General features: G+C 25.1%; 3 protein-coding genes across 3 annotated transcripts in view; 2 read left to right on the forward strand and 1 right to left on the reverse strand.

Annotated features, from left to right (window-relative positions):
* LOC103571405 (adenylosuccinate lyase) overlaps positions 1–9050 on the reverse strand; it is a 31654-nt gene extending 22604 nt beyond the window's left edge. The window contains exon 1 of the mRNA XM_008549564.3: positions 8800–9050. Coding sequence (XP_008547786.1) covers positions 8800–8943 — 144 coding nt within the window. The 5' untranslated portion in view covers positions 8944–9050. The remainder of the gene's footprint in view (positions 1–8799) is intronic.
* On the forward strand, positions 2873–5194 carry LOC103571404 (uncharacterized). Its single transcript, XM_008549563.2, has 3 exons — positions 2873–2983; positions 4355–4523; positions 4597–5194. The coding sequence occupies exons 1-3, from the start codon at positions 2956–2958 to the stop codon at positions 5141–5143; spliced, it is 744 nt and encodes a 247-aa protein (XP_008547785.1). The 5' UTR covers positions 2873–2955; the 3' UTR covers positions 5144–5194.
* Positions 9051–10164: 1114 nt separating the features above from the next.
* LOC103571406 (uncharacterized) lies at positions 10165–22096 on the forward strand. Its single transcript, XM_008549565.3, has 7 exons — positions 10165–10224; positions 15711–15850; positions 16734–16860; positions 16978–17075; positions 18604–18823; positions 19034–19601; positions 21695–22096. Exons 1-7 carry the CDS (start codon positions 10218–10220, stop codon positions 22011–22013), a joined length of 1479 nt encoding a protein of 492 aa, XP_008547787.1. The 5' UTR covers positions 10165–10217; the 3' UTR covers positions 22014–22096.
* Positions 22097–22141: the final 45 nt, after the last annotated feature.

The raw sequence follows: 22141 nt of genomic DNA on the forward strand, positions 1-22141 counted from the left end.
ATTATTTTCCTATAACTCATTTTTTACTTTTAAATTCAAAGGTAAAATTTAATTATACACTTCCGTTACTTAAGTCCAGTAAATTTTATCATTTACAACATTAAAATTATTAAATTATCGTTAAAATAATCATACATGAGATAATGTATTTTTTTAAAACTCTCTAAAAATAACTCTCGCATTGAATATAATCAAACTATCTTATCTAAACTCAAGTTATTTAAAAAAAATATATATACAAAACTGACTAATCAATTTAACACAAATTATTTTTCAACAGATGGTATTTATTAATTTTCTGGGTGTAATTTTTTATCTGGCTGCGGGATGTGCACTTCTTTATACTGCGCCTGTACAAACTTGGGGACGTTTAACATCTTTTATGTTATGTTTTATGATAAGTGTTGTTCACACTATTGGATTTCTTATAGTATTACTGTGAGTTACTGTAAATTAATTAACAACCACTAAATTATATGTTTATTATTAATTTTATTATTTTAGGATATGGCGTCATAGATTTTGTTCAATGAAAAAATGCCACCCATTGTCGTACGGTCAATCAGGTCAAATATTTTTTAAAAATGACGGTGGTCCTTTTTTTCCCGGTGTAAATTTCTTATTATTCTACAAATAATTAAATGCATATTTAAAAAAAAAAATTCAAATATATTAAAAGCATTTTTAGACAATGCCCCCACTTTTTAAAAATATTCAATGACCTTGAGCTGTCAAAGCCATATTAAAATTTTTTTAATAAATTAAAAAAAAAAACTGTTGCTTTGAATGAAAAAAGGAAAATTTCCCCGCGAAATAAAAAAATTAGTTACAGTTATCGATTAGAAGTTAAATGAAATTTGGTAAATAAATTTTAGCTTAAAAAATTTGAAAATTTAAATTACAATATTGACATAAAATTTGAAAATTTAAATTACAATATTGACATAAAATTTTACTGAAATTTATTAAATATTTCACTTAATTTCTAATTAATAGGGGACATATATATTCGATCTTAATTTTGAATTAAATAATTTGAAACTTTTCGAATATTTCGAAACTTAAAATTATTCATCAATATTAGAATCATCTGAAAGTTTTTGAATTATTTGTAACTTTTTAAATTACTCGATTTACATCAAAAATACTTTGGTCAGCTTTCAAATATACAATTTATATTTAATGGAGAGTTTAGTTTTTTAAGTACCCAAAAATAATTGTTTCGTAGATTCATGCCTAAGCTCTATTATGTACCTGAAGATCAAAACGTTTCTCGCGCAACGAAAATAAAAAAAATTTATGTAATTTGAGTTTAAAGGTGACTTAAGGGGTAGTTGGGGGCGGCCTGCAATTTTCGGCTGGCACGCGAAACTTTTTAGAAATCGAGATCTAGTAGATTTTTTACTTTGCATTTCGTCTTTTTATTTCCGTTCCGGAAAAAACGTTCCGATCTTCAGGTACACGCTCTATTTACCCCTGACAAAAATTCTAATTTACGGAAAAATTCTTACAATTTTAAGTTCTTCTAAAGAAAATTCTGGAATAGTTCCTAAATTTTTTAATAATTCAAAAATTGACGAGTAATTCAAACAATTACAAACAATTCGAAAAATTCGTATTATTCGAAGTTTGAATCGAATAAATCCATTTAATTCGATATGAATAATTCATAAGTTTTAATTATTAGCACTAATCTTCTACTTAATAACAATGATAACTAGTTTTTTTTTTTTTTTTCAATTAGTGCTTTAATTTATTTTTCTAATTAATTTTTAAAATTTTAATATTTTTATGACAGTAGTAAGTCATTAAATATTTAAAAAAAAGTGGCGGGTATTGTCTGAGAATGTCTTTAAATTAAAAATATATTTATTCATAATCAGAATTGTAGCTGTGCTATGGAAAATATAACAGCTGAAATAATTGAACCATATGAATCTAAAAATTATCAAGTATTTCAAAGACCTCAATACACTGAGCAACACCACAGTGTACCAGACTTATCATTGCAAAAGCAAACAGAAACCCAAGTTGAAGTAGCACATAAATCTAGGACTGGGAGTCGACCCGATGATACGACACAGGTAAAAAAAAAAATAAACTCTCACATGATTATTAACTATTATGATTTTCTAAACGTTCTTTAATTTCAGAGTGTTAAGTACAGAGAAGATCTAGATCAAACGGGAAATCAAACCTGTGATATTTGCCAACGTCCAATACCAGAAATAGCGCGAGCATTTGAGACAACTTTTGGTCAAGCAGATACATCGCAAATTCCATTAGCATCAAGTTCACCAAAATATACTCGTCGTACAAGTTCCCCGCGAGCGATATCAACACCCCCGCAAAGTTCTCATATCTCGTCTCCAGTACGACAAAGTATTCAATCCAGCCTGCAGTATACTAGAGATCACCGTCCTGGGTTGCATACCTACAATACAACTATTCCTAATGCAATTGTTGTAAAACCAGCACCTACTCCTCCACCTGCACCAACTGTTGCAATAACAACAACTACTACTTCACCTACTCCTGCTCCTACTCAACCTACATCACGAGCTGGTCCCTGTTGTGAATTGTAAAATAATATTCATCGCCTACTTACTTATTACTCAATTTCGAGGGTTAATGTATTATTATTATTTAATTGTAGTTGTAATTGTGCCTCGACGATCTGCGGTAAAGTGCATAAACTACAACACAATAAATCACAAGAACAAGTACAACAACAATCTCAACCGTCACAAGTTAATCAATTACATTGGGCATGTTTTACAACGGCTCCAGGAGCAGAAACGGCCATTTTTGATGCCACTGGAAAACAATTTGGATGTGGTCGGGTTTCAGCAAATTAAAAATTATAATATGAATATTTAAAATTTAATACTGTCGTAGCATATTTAAAACATTCGTTTTACAGATACTGTTTTAAAATCAAGTGAGAAAGCGACCATGGGTTTTAACGCGGCCTACAATACTCGTAAGATTTCATTATTTAAATAAATAATGATTATTAAAAAAAGTTAATGATTAAAAGTTTTTTTTTATTATTTTGAATAAATGTGTAAAAAGTAAAATTGTTTGAATGTTTTTTGAGAGAACAAGTCTGTGGCGCGCCAAAAATTAGCATTTTTAAAAAATAAAATCACGGCGGATTAAATTGTTTTTTTTATTTTATAATCATTAATTTTTTTTTAATCTCTGTCTGACGGCGTAGTACGCATATTTAAAGTTTTAATTATTCAATGAATTTAAAATTTTGAAAAAATTTTTTTTTTACTAAATACTTTAACTTTAAACGTCCGCCATTTTGGATTTTAAAAAAAATAATTAATGCTCATACCGATTAAGAATTTTTAAAATTTTTTTATTCCAATTTTTCAAAAAATTAATACCACATGCCCGCCACTCAAAATTTATAAAATAAATTTTAAAAAAAAAATTTTTTTACTAAAATAATTTTTCAAAAAATTAATACTACATGTCTGTCACTAAAAATTCACAAAATACGTTTTTAAAAAATATTTTGAAAAATTAGTTACCAAAATTATTTAAAAAATCTTCAATTAAAAAAAGAAATTGATTTAAAAATAAATTAAAAATTTGATAAAATCATAACTTTTTTTTTTTTGTTTCAATAAAAAATTAATTAAAAGTTATTTTAAAATTTAAATTAGTCTCTCTCTTTATCTCTATATTTATTTATTATTTAAATTATAACACATTTATATAATTAACTAAATATGTCTAATATGTCACGTCACTAATTCTAAAAAGCCATATTTTCATTCAAATTTTTGGCTTTAGGAAACTCTAATGCCAAAAGAGCGTAAAAATTACAGTTTTTAGTGTAAAAACAGAGCCCTCATATAAAAAATTTCAAGTATTATAACTTTTACTGTAATACTTGAGACTACTTATCGTAATAAAATAATTACAATTATAGATACCAAATGCTACAAGTGCTAATGTATTTTTAGTTGAATAAAACTTTATTATGAAAGAAACCCTATCTAAGAATCGAAAAAGTCTTATATGAAACTGAAATAATTGCTAACTAATTGCAACGTCTCAAAAATAATGTAATTTTTTACAATTTCAATGTAGAGGAGATTTGCTGATTTTTGAAACTGTAATTTTCCTATTCTTTTTTTCATGTAAAAAATTTAAAAAAAATTTTAACTTTGGAATAAGTCTACAGTAAGATTAGAAAATAAAAAATTGCACGCCCTTTTGATTTTAAACAATGACTAAAGTCAGAAGGGCGGGTAAATAAATCTTTTTGAAATTAGTGACGCGATATATCTACTAGTTATTAAAAAAAAATAATAATTTAAAATTGATATTGAAGGTCCACAAATGATGCAAGCAGCTGAGTTATCAACCACAGTGGGGTCAATACCAAAATCATTGAGTGACGGTTCATCATCATCGTTTCATGTTCAAAAAAATAAGAGGACACAAACCAAATCACAAGTATATAGATCTGTATCTGAAGGAAGCAGTGATGAAAATGAAAAGTTGATAAATAAAATAATTATTTATTTAAAAATAGATTTAAACTAAAATGATTTTTTTTTCTTTTTATTTCAGAAAAAGATATAGTAAATCTAGACGTAAATCAAAAAATAGTGAGTCTACGGATATAAATAAAATAAATTCAATACTAGAAACTTTTGAAGACAATAATGATACGACAAAACCGACACAGGAGAAGAAAGAACATGAAATTAAAATTGAAACAGACAAAGATGACAAATCGATATCGAATAGTCGAAAAAGAACTAAACCTTTGTACAGAGAATCTTCTGAAAAAAATGATGCGACAGCGAATGATGATATTAGTAATAAAAATGACGATTTAAATACAAGTAGGAGAAATTCACAATCAAACCAAGAAGACATAAGTGATGAATCACTTAAGAGATTTAGAAATACAATAAGTCCAGTAATGACACCAACTTCGTCTAATCAACAGATAAAAAGAAATGAAGATGACACAACTCATGATAATAATAATCCTTTATCAGGAACTCAAAGCAATAGGTCGTCGTTACGTAACAAAGAACTCATAGCCAATAAATTATTTGAAACTATTGAGGAAAAAGTCGATAGTCTATTCGATGATAAAAATTCTTAAGATAACTAAAATATATAATACGTATATTTATTAAGATTTATTTATATTTATTTTAAGACTGTAAACTTATAAGGACGTTTTTTTTTTAATTATTATTTGCTTTTTTTTTAATTATAATTATAAATTAATTATAATAAATATAAAACAAAAAATGAATTCTTTTTGTACGTTTATTTAAGAAAAATAATAAGTTATATATTTTTTTGTTGTTTTTTATAATTTATAAAACAAAAATTAAGAAACAAAGATTTAAATTAATAACAGAAATTATTATACATTGAATGTAATTATTCTAATGAAGATGACAATAAATTGGTTATTAGTAAAACAATAATTGTTTGACACATGAGTAATTACAAACACTTAAATAGTCGATATAATACGAGTGTGAATGTAGCAGACAGAAAAATTTAAAATTATAAATAAATAGAGTAAATAATTTAAAAAATGATATTTATAAAAAATGCACTTATTAATTTTTTAATTTTTTAAATGCGCATTTTTTTCAAATTTCATTTTATTAATTATTTACACTATTAATAATTTTAAATTTGTCTGCTACATTCACACTCATTATATATTTTCAATAATTTGTGATGTTGATATATTTTTAATGGGAGATAATTATAATGATAGTTAAGAAAAAAATTATATAAATATATTCATTGAATTAAAAAATCATTATTTTGTCATCAATTTCTCGATAAAATCAATTTAACTCGCATGCATAAAAAATATTTAATTAAATACATAATTATTTTTTTTTTAAATAAAAATTTATGAGTTACTTACAAATGAAAATGATTTAATTACTCTATCATAGTCAGATTTATAGAAATAATTATTCAATATTTTTTTTCTTTTTTCAAAACACAATTATTAAAGAAAAAAAAAAGCTCTACTGAAAAAATGTTTAATTTGTACTTCAAATTATTTAAAAAAAATTGATAGAAACAATTTTTAAAAGCAAAAAAAAATCCTTAAATTTTGATAAAATAAAATTTATACGTGTGAATGCAGCAGACATCAGAAAAATTTTAAATTATAAATAAATAGAGTAAATAATTAATAAAATAAAATTTTAAAAAATGCGCACTCAAAAAATTTTGAAATTAACAAGTGCATTTTTTATAATTATCATTTTTTAAATTATTTACTCTATTTACTTATAATTTCAATTTTTTCTGCGACATTCACACTCATAAATTTTTCGAAAAATTAGTTTTATATTTTTACATCAATTTACTTTAAAATAAAAAAATAAAAAAAAAAACATGCAAAACATTTTTTCTTACAGGAGCTTTGAATATTAAAATTTTTAAAAAGTAATGAACTTTAAATTCCCAATTAAAATTATGAATGATTAAACATTTAAAAAACTTTTTGATGACAGTAAAAAAAAATAATTAATAATAAAAAAATGATTTAAATACAATAAAAATATTTAATATTGTGATTTAAAAATAGGACGGGGCACTTGATTATCTGAATAATTTACTGGAATAGAATTAACTTTACCAAACCCAAATGCTTTTGTGTCATACTGGGGTCGGTAACAAATCGTTGAATTTTTAACCAATGATTCTTGACTCCGATTACCAAATTTATTCAAATTATCATTTTTAATATTCAAGGGCATTGGGAAACGTTGACTATATTGAATACCCAGTGGAGACGGAAGTCTCATTTCTGCGCAGGTTAAATTGTCTAATCTCATGGGACAGAATTGTTGATTATAAAAATTTGAATTTGTTTTGATAACATTAAAACCAAGGATTGTTTGGTTACGTTCAACACCAAAATTTTTCTGATAAACATTAAAATTAACATCGGAATAATTTTGTGTACTTGGCAGAATATTTGATGTCATGATTAAATTTTTTTGATTACACATTTGAAAATTTTGACTTTGATTTTGATTATAATTTATTCCGTTCAATGTAAAATGTTGTGGTAGTCCATTACCAATATTATTTGTCATTTCTGTTTTTAAATTTAAACTTTCAAAATATGGAATAAGATACGAGTTGGGAATATTTTCTTTGTTATCACTACAGATTACAAATGGTGGCCTAATAAATTGTGACTGTGAATTACAAGCTACTGTATTTATACTATTTCCTGGATTTGATGAAAAAAATCTATCAAAATTATTATTGACGTCTCCAATTATTCCAATATTGTTATTATGATTATTTTCATTGTGCATCGAAAAAGGTCTTTTAGAAATGGGATTAAGCGGCATTATTTTTTTTTTATAATCACTAGTCACGCGTTGATGATAATCATAATTTGATTTCACAATTTGTTTTGCTTTATGTCCAATTAAATTATTGGATGCATCGATTTTATCGGAAATCCATTCATTTATTTTTTCACCGGAATTTTCATTGGAAAATTTTGAATTTTTAGATGCGTGATCATTATTCAATCTACTATAATTTTTTCCTGGGGGGATATATTTCTTTGTTATTTGAATCTCACCATCCTCATTCATGGTACCGGATTCTTCCATCTTGAAATTTATTAAGGAAATTAGAATTTTGTTTTTTCGAAAAAAAAAAAAAAAATAAAGAACTTGATGTTTGCTAACAATCGGGAGGATTTTGTTGTTTGTTACTTTGGTTTTATTTATCGATTGTTTATGAATTAATTATTTATTAAGACTTCAGAGATAAAATATTATTTCGTAAATATTTTGAGTATGATAACATTTCAACCTTTTGTTTCGTAAGATTGAATTTATAGTAAAATAAATAAATTTCTTAATATTAATGAAAAATAATTTTTTTAATAAATTTAAAATTCGTGGTAGTGAAAACGGCAGACTTTCTTTTTTTTTACTTTTATTAAAAAATTATTGATTAGAAAAAATGATAATGAAGTTAGTAGACAATTAACAATTTTTGGATTTCCTTTTTCAACAAATTAATTCTAAAAAAAAATTACTAAGATTATGCACATGTAGAAAATAAAAACAAAATTGAAGTAAATTTTTTTTTACAATTTATTATTTTTAAAAAATCAAAAAATTACTGATTCTAAAGTTAGCAAACGATTGTTATTTTCGAATTTTTATGATACTGAAGTTAACCGACGTCTAATAATTTTTTTCACTTTTTTTTAAAAACGATAAATTATGAGAAAGAAAATAATTGAAAAATTGCACCCGTAATTTTTTCAATTTTCTACATGCGTTATTTTTAGTTTTTTTGTTTTACCTAATTGACTTATTCAAAAAAAAATTATGAAACTTGTTAATTGTCAACTAACTTGAGGATCATATTTTTTTTTTTTGGAATAAATGAATAAAAAAAAAATAAAATAAAATAGAAATATGCACATGTAGGAAATTAAAAAAACTACAGATACAGTTTTTAAAAAAATTTGTTCTTATAGTTAATAGTTTAAAAAAAAAAAACAAAAATTACTAGGCGTCAGCTAACTTCAGGGTGATTAGGAAAAAATTACTTTCAAATTTTCGACACAAAAAATTAAAAAAATATTTTGCATGCCTTTTAAATTTATTTTAAATTGATAATATATTTATGTATTTAAAAATGAAAAATTTTTATCGTCTGCTGCTTTCACTGCGACTTAAAGTAAAAAATTAATTAATTAATTAATTAATTAATAATAAATAAAAATAAACAAACCTTTTGTGCTTTCGCGAGGTAAATCCAGAGCCGGCGCCATGTGCTAAATTTATTTTGATCGCTAAAATTAAAAAGCATTTCTTTTGACGCATAGCGAGTTGACAATGGACTTCTCCAAGACGAATATTCAATTACGTTCGACATTATTGATCGTTTATTTTTAAAATAAAAATAAAACACTGCACTCAAAAACAATGACTAAATTTAACGAATGTAATCAGCTGACTAACTGTAGCAATTCAATTTTTGCTCTTTTTATTTACAGTACATTAAAACGACTCAAGTGCTCTCTATCTTAGTACGCGGTAACAATTTTATTTAATTGTCAATAAAGCAGGACACTGTCATCTTTATTTCCTACTTTAACGACATTAAAAAACGCGGGAATTCTTTTTTTAATAATTGAATTATTTTATGTTTATTAAATGTATAATTAACTTAGAACTTTTATTTAAATTCAGTATCAAAGACTAAATACCAGAATAGTTAAAAAAAAAAAAAAAAAAAAAAATTGTGTATTTATTCAAATGAAAATCCGAATTATTGACCATTTGTTTTCTTCAGTTATTCACTAAACTTTCTCTACTATTTTCAAAAGTTATAAATATTTTAATATAATTTTTAAACTGTTTATTTAAAACTCGATTAAAATTGATGCGGAAGCTGTATTTTATAATTAATATAAAAAGTAATTGGTTAAATAAGTAAAATCATTTATTAAATTTTAATAATTAATATTAAATGTAATTAATAAATTGTGTCAATAATTAGGACTTTTACCAGAGATATGCTTAGAATTTTAATTTAAATAATTAATTTTTATTATTATTTACTAAAAGCATGCAGTATTTAATTAAATATTTTTTTTTTTCATGTAAATTAATGATTATTTTTACCCAAAAATTTATTAAAAATAATCAATTATTATTAATTAAAAAATAACGCATGCAATTAAAGCTTTGAATAATAAAATAAATATATGACTGATTTTTTTTACTATAAATTTTTTAAAAAATCATCAGCCTTTAATTTATAAAGAAAAGAAAAATTAATCCTAGATAATTAACTAATTACTCTTGTCCAAGTATATTATTGTTAAGAATAATTAATGTATAATGAATAAATCTTAAATTAAACTTTAAGTTAAATATTTTAAGTTTTCACTCAATTGTTTATAAACTTAAAATATAGAATATTTATATTTAATATTTAAAAACATGCGAACCTCTGAAGTCTCAATAAAAATAATTCTTCATAAAGATAAAAAAGTAGCTCATAACATAAAAAGTATATTACGTACAGGCGTATTGAAGATAAACGCGAATGTAATATTCAAAGGGTGATAAGACCGACTAGTACAAGAAGGTGAAAATTTAACTCGCCAGTCTTTCACCGTTGATTTAATAAAGTGCATAAATATGAAAGGTGATGTGAAAAAATTTTAAATAATAAATTAGTATCCCGCGTAAAAACAATTGTTGAAAAAAGGTTTAAAATTATTAAATTTAGGAATTTTAATGTAAAGTCAAAAACAGTATGCAGAATTTTTATAATAATAAGTCTGTTTTCTTCTTTGTCATGTTTTGAAGTATAGAATAGTCCCCATTTTTTAAACGATTTTTTTTACACGAGATTACCAAAAAAAACTAAATAATAATTTATCTTTTTACGATAAATAAAACAAAAATAACAAACAATTAAAATAAAAAAAAAAAAAGTAAATATCATTACATCAAATAAAAATCCTCAGAAGGGAAAGTTACCACGTTCCATTTTTCGCGTGAGACTCGTTGTCGTAGTGACCATACAGTCTTATTGTTTACTCTTCATGGCCAAGACAAAAGATGTCATGTCGAGTATTTAATGCTGACTGTCTAGTCCTTTTTTATTTTATATTTATGTATTTTTTATCCCTCGTTTGTTGCAAACACAACAAATTCTTTACTATATTTTTAATTTAATAATAATAATGATAATTACTTACAACATTGTACATTGATGCATTGGGATGAGCCCAATCAATAGTGAGTTCAATACCTGGAAATAAATCTGTTCGTTTAGGAACAAGCTTGCGCCTTGCCATCGCTGCAGCAATATGAGTTTTGAAAGAAATTAGCGCTGTTTTTTGTTGCTTGTTAACAGAACGATACACAGAAACTTTACTGACGTATTCAGTAGTGTCGTAAATTTTCTGTAAACAATTAAATTTAATAGTCATATTAGTTTTTAAAAGAGAAAGTTAAATATGATTTCTTATCATGCATTATATCTATATTGTATGAATGTTGTCGCTTAGAAAAAAAAAGCGGGAGAGGGGATAGAAATAATAATTTAATAAATTATGATTCTGAAATTGACAGTGATCCTGAAGATAACAGACAATTAATAATTTTTTGATTTTGTTTCCCGTCAATTACATGTAGAAAATTCAAAAATCTATACGTGCAAATTTTTCAAATATTTTTTTTTTATAATTTATCGTTTAAAAAAAAATCTAAAAATTGATAGACGTCTAACATCAGTATCATAATTGACTATTAACAATTTTCGGATTTTTTTTCAATAAATCAATTACAAAAAAAAAAAAAAACTAAAAATATGCACATGTAGTAAATTAAAAAATCTATACGTGCAATTTTTTCAAATATTTTTTTTTTATAATTTGTCTTGAAAAAAAAAAAAAAAATTCAAAAATTATTAAACCTCAGCTAACTTCAGTATCATAAATAAATTACCTTAGTAAAATTTTCGGTATCTAATTCAATAGGTAAATGTCCAATACAAAGACGACAATTATTAACACTTGCAACGACGCCTATTTTTGTTTTGTGTTGTATCGGCCATTCATTGAGTTCTTTAATTGCTTTGGTAGCATATTCAGGTTTTGTGTACATAACAAAACAGTACCCACGATTCGTACCCGAGAAATCCATCATCAGTCGAATTTCATAAATTTCACCGACCGTTTGAAAAATAGGAAACAGCACGTCCTCGTAAACGTTCCTAGGAAGATGTCCTACAAAGACTTCGCACTCAGGACTGGGTGGTTCCCCAACCCAGTCTCTTGGCGGTCCTAATTTTCGCTGCCCGTTAATTTGTGTGATGTCGAGGCCAGAAGTCGTTTGAAGTTCTAGTACTTTTTTGTTAGTTTCTATTGACTCTTCAATAGTTTCTTTTTTTATTTCATTTTTAACTGGATCCTGACTGTCGTACGAGTTATTTTTCGAACGATCCCATCGGCGATCTAAAAAAAAAACCGGAAATTATTATTATTTTTTATTTGTTACTAAAATTCTAATTGTTTAATTGAAAATATATTTACTTGACATATTATTTATATGATAGACATGACGATAATTTTTTGAAGACCGTTTTGCGTTATCACTGTTTTCATTTTTCCACAAGTTACTTTTTTTCAAATTATTATGCATTATTTTAACTAATAGTTTTAATTATTGATTCACTTGATTGTTTAAGAAAATTAATTATTGACAATAATAAAAGAATGTGGCGGGTAAAATAAATAAAAGAAACTGACAATGAGACGAAGAGACGACTGAGAACTGCACGGTGCAAATGGACTGATGCGACTGCCGAAATAAACTGATGCAGAGTGATGACAACTCGGTCTCGAAACGTGATACAGTGTGATGTATATATATAGATATATGGATATATATGAGACAAAGAGTATGTGGTGTATCTTTCTTTAGGTTGCCAGCCAATATATTCCAGTAGTGTCCCGTACCCCATAAACTACCGATGCTCGTGTTCCCGCTCATTTTGTCCAGTAAATTGGATCAGTATAAGTAGTGGTGGGAAATCCGGAGAATTTTAACGTAAACGTAAATCTTTGTCTTCTTTAATTCCTTTCTTACTTTGTTTTTGTTTTTTTTTTAAACACAAATGAAAAGTTTTTTTTGTCAAATAATAAAATAAAATTATTAAGAACAAAAATTTTGTCGAGTAAATTATTAATAAAATTTTGAATTATTTATTTTTTAATTTTGAATTACAAAAAATTTTAAATAAATAAACAGGACTATTGTTATTGTCAGTATGTAATTGGGATTAAATTGTTTTTATTTTGATTATCTGCATTTAAAAATTATTTTGAAAATATTTTTTAATTTGTTCATTAAATTAATAACAGTAATAAATTTTAGTTTTTTTTTTTTTTTTATGTAAGTATTTTATGAATTTAAAAAATGACAGTAAAGTTAGCGGACATCTGAAAATTTTTGAATTTTTTTTTAAGCAGCAAATCATAAAAAAAAATATTTGAAAACATTGCGCTTATAGTTTTTTTAATTTTCTACATGTGCAGTTTTTTAGTTTTTACTTTATTGTAATTCATTTATTGAAAAAAAAAATCCAAAAATTTTTAATTGTCTGTTAACTTCTGGATTATATTAAAAAAATATATTTAAAATTTGATACTGAAAATGGCAGCCTTCGGAATTTTAAATTTTTATAAATAATTAAAATATAATTTTTAAAAAATTACTTTTCATTTATTTAAAAATTAAAAATGATCAAGTTATTTTTTTAAAATTTTGAATTATCAAAAATTTTAAATAAATATGTAGGTCTATTGTTATTGTTGGTGTTGTAATTGTAATCAATTTTTTTTTTGTATCAATTGTTCGTTATTTTAATTATCTGTCAATTTAATTTTTTCATTAATTTTAAAAATGTAATAAATATTGGTTTTTTAATTAAGCATTTTATAAATTGAAAAAAGTATACATATGTATATGTATATATGTAATATATTGCTTAATGTATCAGCCTTAAAATTTTTTAATTTTTATAGACAATTGAAATATTATTTGAAAAAAAAAAAATTTAATTTAAAAAGAAATAAAAAAATTACTTTTTATGTAACAAAAAATTTTTAATTTAATAATTTTGAATTATAATGAAATTTGAATAGATAAATATAGTTCTATTGTTATTGTCATTATTGTAATTTTGATCAAATTTTTTTGTATCGTTTTTTAACTTTTTACTATTTTAATTATATTTATAAACAATTCAAATATTATTTGAAAAAAATTTTTTAAATTACTTTCATTTATTCAAAAATTTTTTTTTAATTATTAATGAATTAATTTATTTAAAAATTAAAAAATTGTACTTTAGCTATTTTTACTATCACAAATTTTTTTTAAATTAATAAATACAATGAATGATTATTATTATTGTTGTTTTGAAAAAGTAAAAAATAAGTATACCTCTTTTATTTGACATGAATGACATCGATTGTCACTTTATTTGCGTATAACGCGTATTCGATTCTTTGAATATTGAGAGAGAGAGTCGTGATTGTTATATTATACCTCATACAACAAACACTTACTCTGATTATTCGAAGAAATTCCGGGTGGTGTTGACATTATTGTCTCTGAGTTTTCATTTCAAGAGAAAAATAAAACAAATAATACAGAGTTATACTTGCGACTATTTAATATTCATATTTTATTACATTACATTACATAAATTTAAATTAATAATACAGATAAAGGAAAAATAAACAAATAAATAAAAGCCTCAATTATTAACACTTTGAAAAGTACGTTAGCCATATTTATTTATTTATTTATTATATTTATTATCAACAATACTTCTTTTTTTTAATCGCATTCTTTTATTTCACTCTTTTCCTAATTTAATAAATTATTTTTTTAAATTAATCCATTACATTTTTTTATATAATTAACTAGCATTTTATATGATAATTAAAAACTTAAATGTATTAATTATCAATATGTCACATAATTTCTATAAAATCCAAGTTTGTGTTCTCTTCTCAAAGAAATTATGGAATTACATTTTTTTCTGTCAAATTTTTTACAAAAAAAAAAAAAATAGACGTTTATAAAAAATATTTAGAATTTTGGATTTTTTTCTAGATTTAAATTCACTTATTCTAGATTTAAATTCATTTATTCTAGGTTTTTTTGACAGATTCAAATTTACTAGTTCTCGATTTTTTTTCTAGATTCAAATTTACTTATTTAAAATTTTTTTTTTAAATATACTACATTTTCTAAATTTAAATTTACTATGACTAAATTATTAGAAAATTTAATAAATAAATAAAATCCATTGTCACAAATTTTGAGTCTAAATGTAACCGACAATTCGCAATTTTAAAAATTTTTAAATAATTGAATAAATTGTAAGAAGAATAAAAATTAAAAAATGCATATTTAAATAATTGTAAAATAAGTACGCGCATTTTTTCTATTTCATTATTCTAATCAATTAATTAATTTAAATTTTATAAATTGTCTCATCTGGTACATTCACACTCATCGATCATCAGGATTTGTAATTGATATATTTATGTATTATGTAGTGTATATATTTAGTACTATAAATAAAATGTAACAAATTGCTTATGTTATCACTTAATTAAGTGATTATCAGAAGCGGTTGTCAAAAGAATCCAAAACTAGACACAACAAGCGACTTGTATAATTTTTTTATTATGGTGACCCATGAAAAGTATTGTGTTATCCCACGCCACTGCGTTGTGTGATAATAGAATTACATTACATTGTTTTTTTCCAGTTCTGGGCATACATACGCAAGTCTCATTACGTGACATCAGCCCACCTGCATCAGCTTGAGCATAAACTTTACTATCTCTTTCAGTCTGCGCTCGTCGCTGTGATCTATCAGTGTCTTGTCGTCTTAATAATAAATTTAGACTTTTGTCTCTTACACTTTTCTATAAATCCTATAATTTATTGACGACTGATATTTATTTTTTACATAAATAATTTAAATCTTAAAGAAAATTGATTTTGCTAAAAATTTTAATTTAAAAAAAAAATAGTCAATTTATATTTTGATTTTGGTTTATAAATTTTTTAAATTATTAAATATGTGATTACTTGTAGACAAGAGTACGTGGTGGAAAAAATTAAAGGCAAATGCTAATAATTCATCGCGTAAATTAAGTACTAAATTATTTGAAAACAGAGAAATTTATCCGGGCATAATGTGGAATAAAAAAGTTTTTATTAAAATCATTGAAGTGGTGAGTTTTTTAATTTTTTATTTATTATGGAAAATCATAATAGGGTCGAAGTACCATTTGTGGTCACTGTAGGATTTTTTGACATTTAATATTTTATTTTAATTAATCAAAAAGTATACAGTAATTAAATTGTCTTTGAACAAATTAAAAAAATTAATTATGTCATTGCGTATAAATTATTTTATTGAAATTTTTTAAGTGGCCAAAACTGCACCTCTACCCTATTTTTTTTTTTTTTTTATCTAATATTTAAATTAATTGAATGATGAAATGAGTATGAAAGTAACTGACAACGGGCAATTTTTTAAATTTTAGAATAAATAAATACTGCAAGTTAATAAAAATTGAAAAATGCGTATTCAGATAATTTAAAAATCAGTATGCGCATTTTTTTCCATTATTTGAATTAATTTATTTAAAATTTATAAATTATATCTTACATTTATACTCGAAAAAATGACTATTGTTTCACTCTCCAACCTTCCCCTTAATATTCAAAAATAGTCTGGGAACACAGAAAAAAAAATATTTCTTGGCGCGAAAAATTTTTACTTATCTCAAGAAATTTTTGCATCATAAACTGAAAACAAAAATTTTCTTGACGAGAAAAAATTTTTCTCATCTTCAGAAAGTTTTCGTCTTCAATTTCTAATTCAAAATATTTTTTGCGCCAAGAAATCTTTTTTTTTTGTGATGAAATAAGTAAATAAATTTCTTTATTCATTTATATTTTTAAAAATTAATAATGACGCTTCTAAGTAATTTATCTTTAAGATTTATCCATTGAATAGAAAAAAAACGCCTTTATTATTCATCACAATATTATTCATATTTGTAATAGTTTCTCTTTACTTATACATATATGTATATATATATTTTTTAGCTTCTATGCATTGCATGCACGGTGGCACTTCGTGTGACTGATGACGAGAGTAGAAGAGTCTTCAATTTTCTCAGATATCGTAGTAGAGAGTGGGCTCTCCTAAACAATGTAACCTGGGGAACTATAGGTACTGTAAAAAAGTCATAATTTTAAAAGAAAAAGTTTACGAAAATAAAATGAAATGTATTTTCCATAACTTTTTTTTCTTTTTTATTTAAATCCTCGACCTATTTTTTTGTTACAGGTGCAGCTCTGGCGACAGCAACGTGCGGTGGTTACGTGATAATCACTGCAGGTCTTCTTCTTGCAGTAGCAACTGGAGAATTGCGCGGTAGAAAGACAGTAAGGATCATTGTCCTTATTTTATTATTTAAATTATACATAACGCACAGAGTATTTAGAAATTTTAATACTTAAACTCATTAATTATTTCATTTAATTTGCCAGTTTGTATTTATATTTAATATACGACATATATTATATAATAATAATAATAAAGTAGATTCAATTTAAAATCGTGAGAACGTATAAATATAAATATAAATAATAATAAATAAATAAAAATGTCTTATGATGTTGACATTGAGAGACAAGGCTGTATAGTAAATCATTTAAATATAAAGAAATAATATTATTATTTTATGTACATATATATGTTTATATATTTCTTTATATACATATAGGCGCTGGTGCAGAAACGCGTAATCACAACTTGAGCATAATAGAAAAACACGTAATGTGTTATTTTTTTTTTTTTTTTTTTTTCACAATGACTTTGTAATGAGTCATATAACTAGATCGTCAGTAAACCGTAATACTAAATGCTAGTGTAAAATCCTCGCCCAATCCTTGATCCTGAAGAGATCGAGGAATCGCGGTCATAAATATTTTTTTTTTTTTTTTTAATACTTGAAGACAAAATGTAATACGTGGGAAAATATTTAATATGATGAACTCTCTTGTTCATCCGAACGAACGGTATATTGTTCATATATATTATATCGATTACAAGGCTTAGATTAATTGACTAATTATTCAAGTATTTAACATAAAGACAATTTAAATATAATTACTGGAGCCTGTAATGTAATTAAAGTTTTTTTTTTATTACTTGGGATAGGCTCGGGATTTAATACATCGACTAATTGATCTTTAGAAGATTCAATGACTCAAAATGTAATTACTTACTGCTAATTAAAAAAAAAAGGATATATCTTAATTACATGTTGAAAAAATAATTTTTTAAACATAAGTACTAGCTTCCGGTATACTCATAACCCGTTTTACCCGACGTTAGATTAATATCTTAGTTATTATTTTTAATATTTATTTATTTATTTTGTTTATGTTGCGTACACAGAAAAAAAAATTTCTTGGCGCATGAAATATTTTGCATTATGAATTAAAGACAAAAATTTTCTGAGGACTAGAAAAAATTTCTCACCTCAAGAAATTTTCTCTCGTCTCAAGAATTTTTTTCTCGTCTCAAAAAATTTTTTCTTACTTCAAGAAAATTTGTGTTTTCAATTTTAATACAACAATTTTCTTAGGAGTAAAAAAAATTTTTCGCTTTAAGAAATTTTTTCTCGTTTCAAAAAGTTTTTTCTCACCTCAAGAAAATTTTTGTTTTTAATTTTAATATAACAATTTTCTTAGGGCTAGAAAGATTTTCTTGTCTCAATAATTTTTTTCTCGTCTCAAGAATATTTTCTCGCCTTAAAAAAATTTTAGTTTTTAATTTATAATGCAAAAAATTTTTGGGACAAATAAAAATTTTTTTGGCACAAGAAAGAAATTTTTGCGCCAATTCTTTATTTCTGAATAATGAATTAATAATTTTTCTTAGCAAGTTTTTTTTTTCTATTAATAGGAAATATTTCTACTTGGACTTGGAATTATTCTCTTCGGGATTGTCGGCGCACTATCATTAGCTTCAATTGAAAATGTACCAAATGATTTAATTGATAATGCTGCAGTACTTGGCGCTCTTTGTCTTATCACAGCTTTGGTTTTTATTGCCGATATTTTGATGACAACACCCGAACAAAATAAAAATGACGGGACACAAATTTTGATAAATAAAAATACAGGCAAGTCATCTGGCGATTTGACTAATTCACAAATTCGTATTGAAACATCAGCTTAATAAAATTATCAATTAAATGCTATTGTATTTACAAATATATTTAAAATATTTAAAATTAGTTATAGTAATAAATATATTAATTAAAATCATCAATACAATGTTACAATTATTTTAGTAATTAATAAATCAGGATGAATATGTTATCGTAATTTAGTGAAACCAATGGCAACTTTGATGATTGAGAAGGAGTCAAAGCCTTCAAAGTCCAATGGAAATACAAAAACTGTAGATACGAATTTAAATGAAAGTGTCAATGAAACTAAGGACAATAATCAACAGCAGCATCATCAAGAACCTACAGCTGATTCACGAGACCAAGATGGTCAGAGTCAAATTAATGCACAACGTCCTCGCGTAACGGACGTTGGAATTTTAGCAGAACCCAATATGGATTATGGTGACGATGATATTAAATTTATTGACGATGACCGACTGACTAAAGAGTTTTCAAGTCTTCGTAATCAGTTTAGAAAACCCAATGGATATAGAGATGTCGAGACAACAACCAGGGATAGGTTCAGGGACGAGAGAGATGACGGAAGGGCTTTTTATCACCACAGCCATGAAATGAACATTCGTCCTTCGGACGAAGTCGACACGCCTCGATTTTCTTCTATTAGAGACAATTTAAGTGAAGCAAGGTTTCCTAAAGTTGTTAATTCGACTGTGAAAAGTTCGAGGCTCGCTCATGATGATCAAGATAATTTTGATAACCATGGAAGGTAAAATATTATTATTTAATTATAATAGTAACTTTTTTTATTATGTTTTATATTGCGCATGGTCATAATGTAGTTTTTATATTTTTGACATAGATGACATTTTATTCATTAAATTTTTGATGTCTTATTTTATATTTTTTTAGGGGTGTGCGAATCTCGTTCGAATCGAATAGTTAGATTCGATTTGATATTCGAGTCGAATATTGAAGGATTTGAAAGATTCGAATAGTTCGAAATTTTTCCGAATCTTCAGTAAATAATATTATTGCATCTGAAAAATTTAGTATTTATGACTTTATCAAATTGAAAAACTATTATATTATTAATATTTGTACCTGAAAATAGTCCATATGATCATAAACTCAATAAACGTAAAATTTAAAAAGGTTCGAACTATTCGAACCTTTCGAATTATTCGAATATTTCGAATCTTCAAGGCGAATCTCGAATTGAATTGTTCCATTAGATTCGCCTCGAATAATTCGAAGTTTCGAGAACTCGTACTCCCCTAATTTTTTCTGATGAATTTTATATTTTTTTGAAATGTATTTTTTTAAAGGTCGTATATAAACTAAATCTGTTTTAAAATGCAAAAAAATGAAAAAGATTTTTCAAAAAACGTTCTAAAAATGTTGAGGTCTCATAAAAGCAGTAAAATTATCAGTCATTAGAACCATATTTGGTAATTTTCTTGATTTTGTTCAAATTTTCAAGGGTGTCAAATAATTGGAAGAAAAGTCAAAACGTTCAGTTTAAGGATAAAAATTGAAGCTTATTAAACAAACTTCAAGAAACTTTTCCCAGAAATTGTTTATAAATTTTATTTTTAAAGTTATATGAACTTTTATAGAAAAAAAATGATTTTTTTGAAAAATAGTGAAAATTTCAAATAGCCATAACTTCTAAAGTAGTCAATCGATTTATCCCATCTTCTATTTTGATCAAGATAATTACTCATAGAATGAGTGTAGAAAATTTCATTCAGATCCAATAAGAATTTTAGGCGCTATCGTGGCGATAAGGTTATATTACATAAATATGTATATATTTATATGTTAGACTAATTAAAAAAAATCTACAATTTTTTTTTTAAATCCCGCATTGAAATATCTTCAGAGTACCAAAAAAAGACACCTGTGATAACCAGCGCTCTCCTTGATTAAACAAAACGATGTGTGACGATTATAACTGTTTTAGTCGTTTTAAATCGTCATAAATCGTCAATTGATGATTAAAAACGATTAAATTTTTCGAATGAAGATTAAAGACGATTCATGACGATTTGAAATTTTAATCGTCATTAATCGTTTTTAATCGTAAAATAATAAATCGTCTTTTGATGATTTGGGACGGTTAAATCTGAAAATCCACGACGATTATAACGATTAAAGACGATTAATGGTGATTTAATTTTTAATCGTTTTTAATCGTTACAAATCGTTTTGTTTAATCAGGGCTTAATTGTAATATTTAGAGGTCGCGCATCACAGATTTAGGTTATGGCAAATTCCTTGAAAAATCGACCCTGAGCACAAATACAATAGTTAGATTTTTGAAAAATCTATAGTACAACCTAGTTATAAGTTTCTCGGCTATAAGTTACTTCCTCTCTATTTTTTTGCTCGTCTTCAAATGGTAACCCCAGTAACGAAGTTTTTTTAGTTGTCGTGTAAGAGATTGTTTCTTCAGTCCTCTTATAAGTTAATCAACTATATGTATAAATAAATGTCAAACGTCAACTAACTTTTAAAAATACTGCTTAAACAAACACAAGCACAACGCACACATATGCAGAAAACCGAGCGATCACCGAGTACAAGATAGTCGGGGAAAACCATTTCCAAAAAATTTTTATTCTACAGACCCTAACAGTAACTTATAACCAGGTTGTAGTGTAATACACTAAATTCTAAAAGTAAATCACTTAGCAGTATATCCTTAAAAGGTTTCCTTTCAAAATTACTTCCAAGTGATATCAGAAGACCACGCGAACAGTTTATTTTGGTGGATCTTATACTCCACCATCCATCTTACGGCTTTAAATATAACAGCAATAACTAATACAATATAATTTATTTATTGTCACTTATCAGATACTTAGACTCCAGTCATTTCGATACGATGTCGACAAGATTAGCGCCTGGAATATTAAAGCGAGGACGAGATGCTTATCACGCTTCTTCTGGAAGAAGTTATCGTAGCAATGATAGAAATAAAGATGAGATCGAAATACTTGATGAGTGGGTTGGAGTGCTGAGGAAATCAACAACTGGAACACAGACAACAATACCAACCTCGTTGCCGTCATCTCCTAATGACCCAGGATATGTAAGACACACTGCCAGCAATTGGCCTCGAGAAATTAAATTTAAGACACCAGGATCAAGTCCCAATCGCGAGGTTCATCATTAATTATTAAAAATTTTATTTAAATTATGGGAATTAAACTTAATTTTTTTTTAATAAAATAAAATCATCTCTTAATTTTTAAAATATATTTATAATATGTATAATTTCTTTAATACAAAAATTTGAGTCTT

This window comes from Microplitis demolitor, chromosome 7 (assembly GCF_026212275.2).
Source record: "Microplitis demolitor isolate Queensland-Clemson2020A chromosome 7, iyMicDemo2.1a, whole genome shotgun sequence".
In the NCBI taxonomy this organism is placed as follows: Eukaryota; Metazoa; Arthropoda; class Insecta; order Hymenoptera; family Braconidae; genus Microplitis; species Microplitis demolitor.

Bases quoted from the DNA above. Each gene is read 5' to 3' on its own strand.
- LOC103571404 (XM_008549563.2), top strand. From the start codon at position 2,956: ATGGGTTTTAACGCGGCCTACAATACTC. The intron at 2,984-4,354 runs GTAAGATTTCAT...TTGATATTGAAG, and splicing joins TAACGCGGCCTACAATACTC to GTCCACAAATGATGCAAGCA. The intron at 4,524-4,596 runs GTTGATAAATAA...TTTTTATTTCAG, and splicing joins AGCAGTGATGAAAATGAAAA to AAAAAGATATAGTAAATCTA.
- LOC103571406 (XM_008549565.3), top strand. The intron at 15,851-16,733 runs GTGAGTTTTTTA...TATATTTTTTAG, and splicing joins TTATTAAAATCATTGAAGTG to CTTCTATGCATTGCATGCAC. The intron at 16,861-16,977 runs GTACTGTAAAAA...TTTTTGTTACAG, and splicing joins TGTAACCTGGGGAACTATAG to GTGCAGCTCTGGCGACAGCA.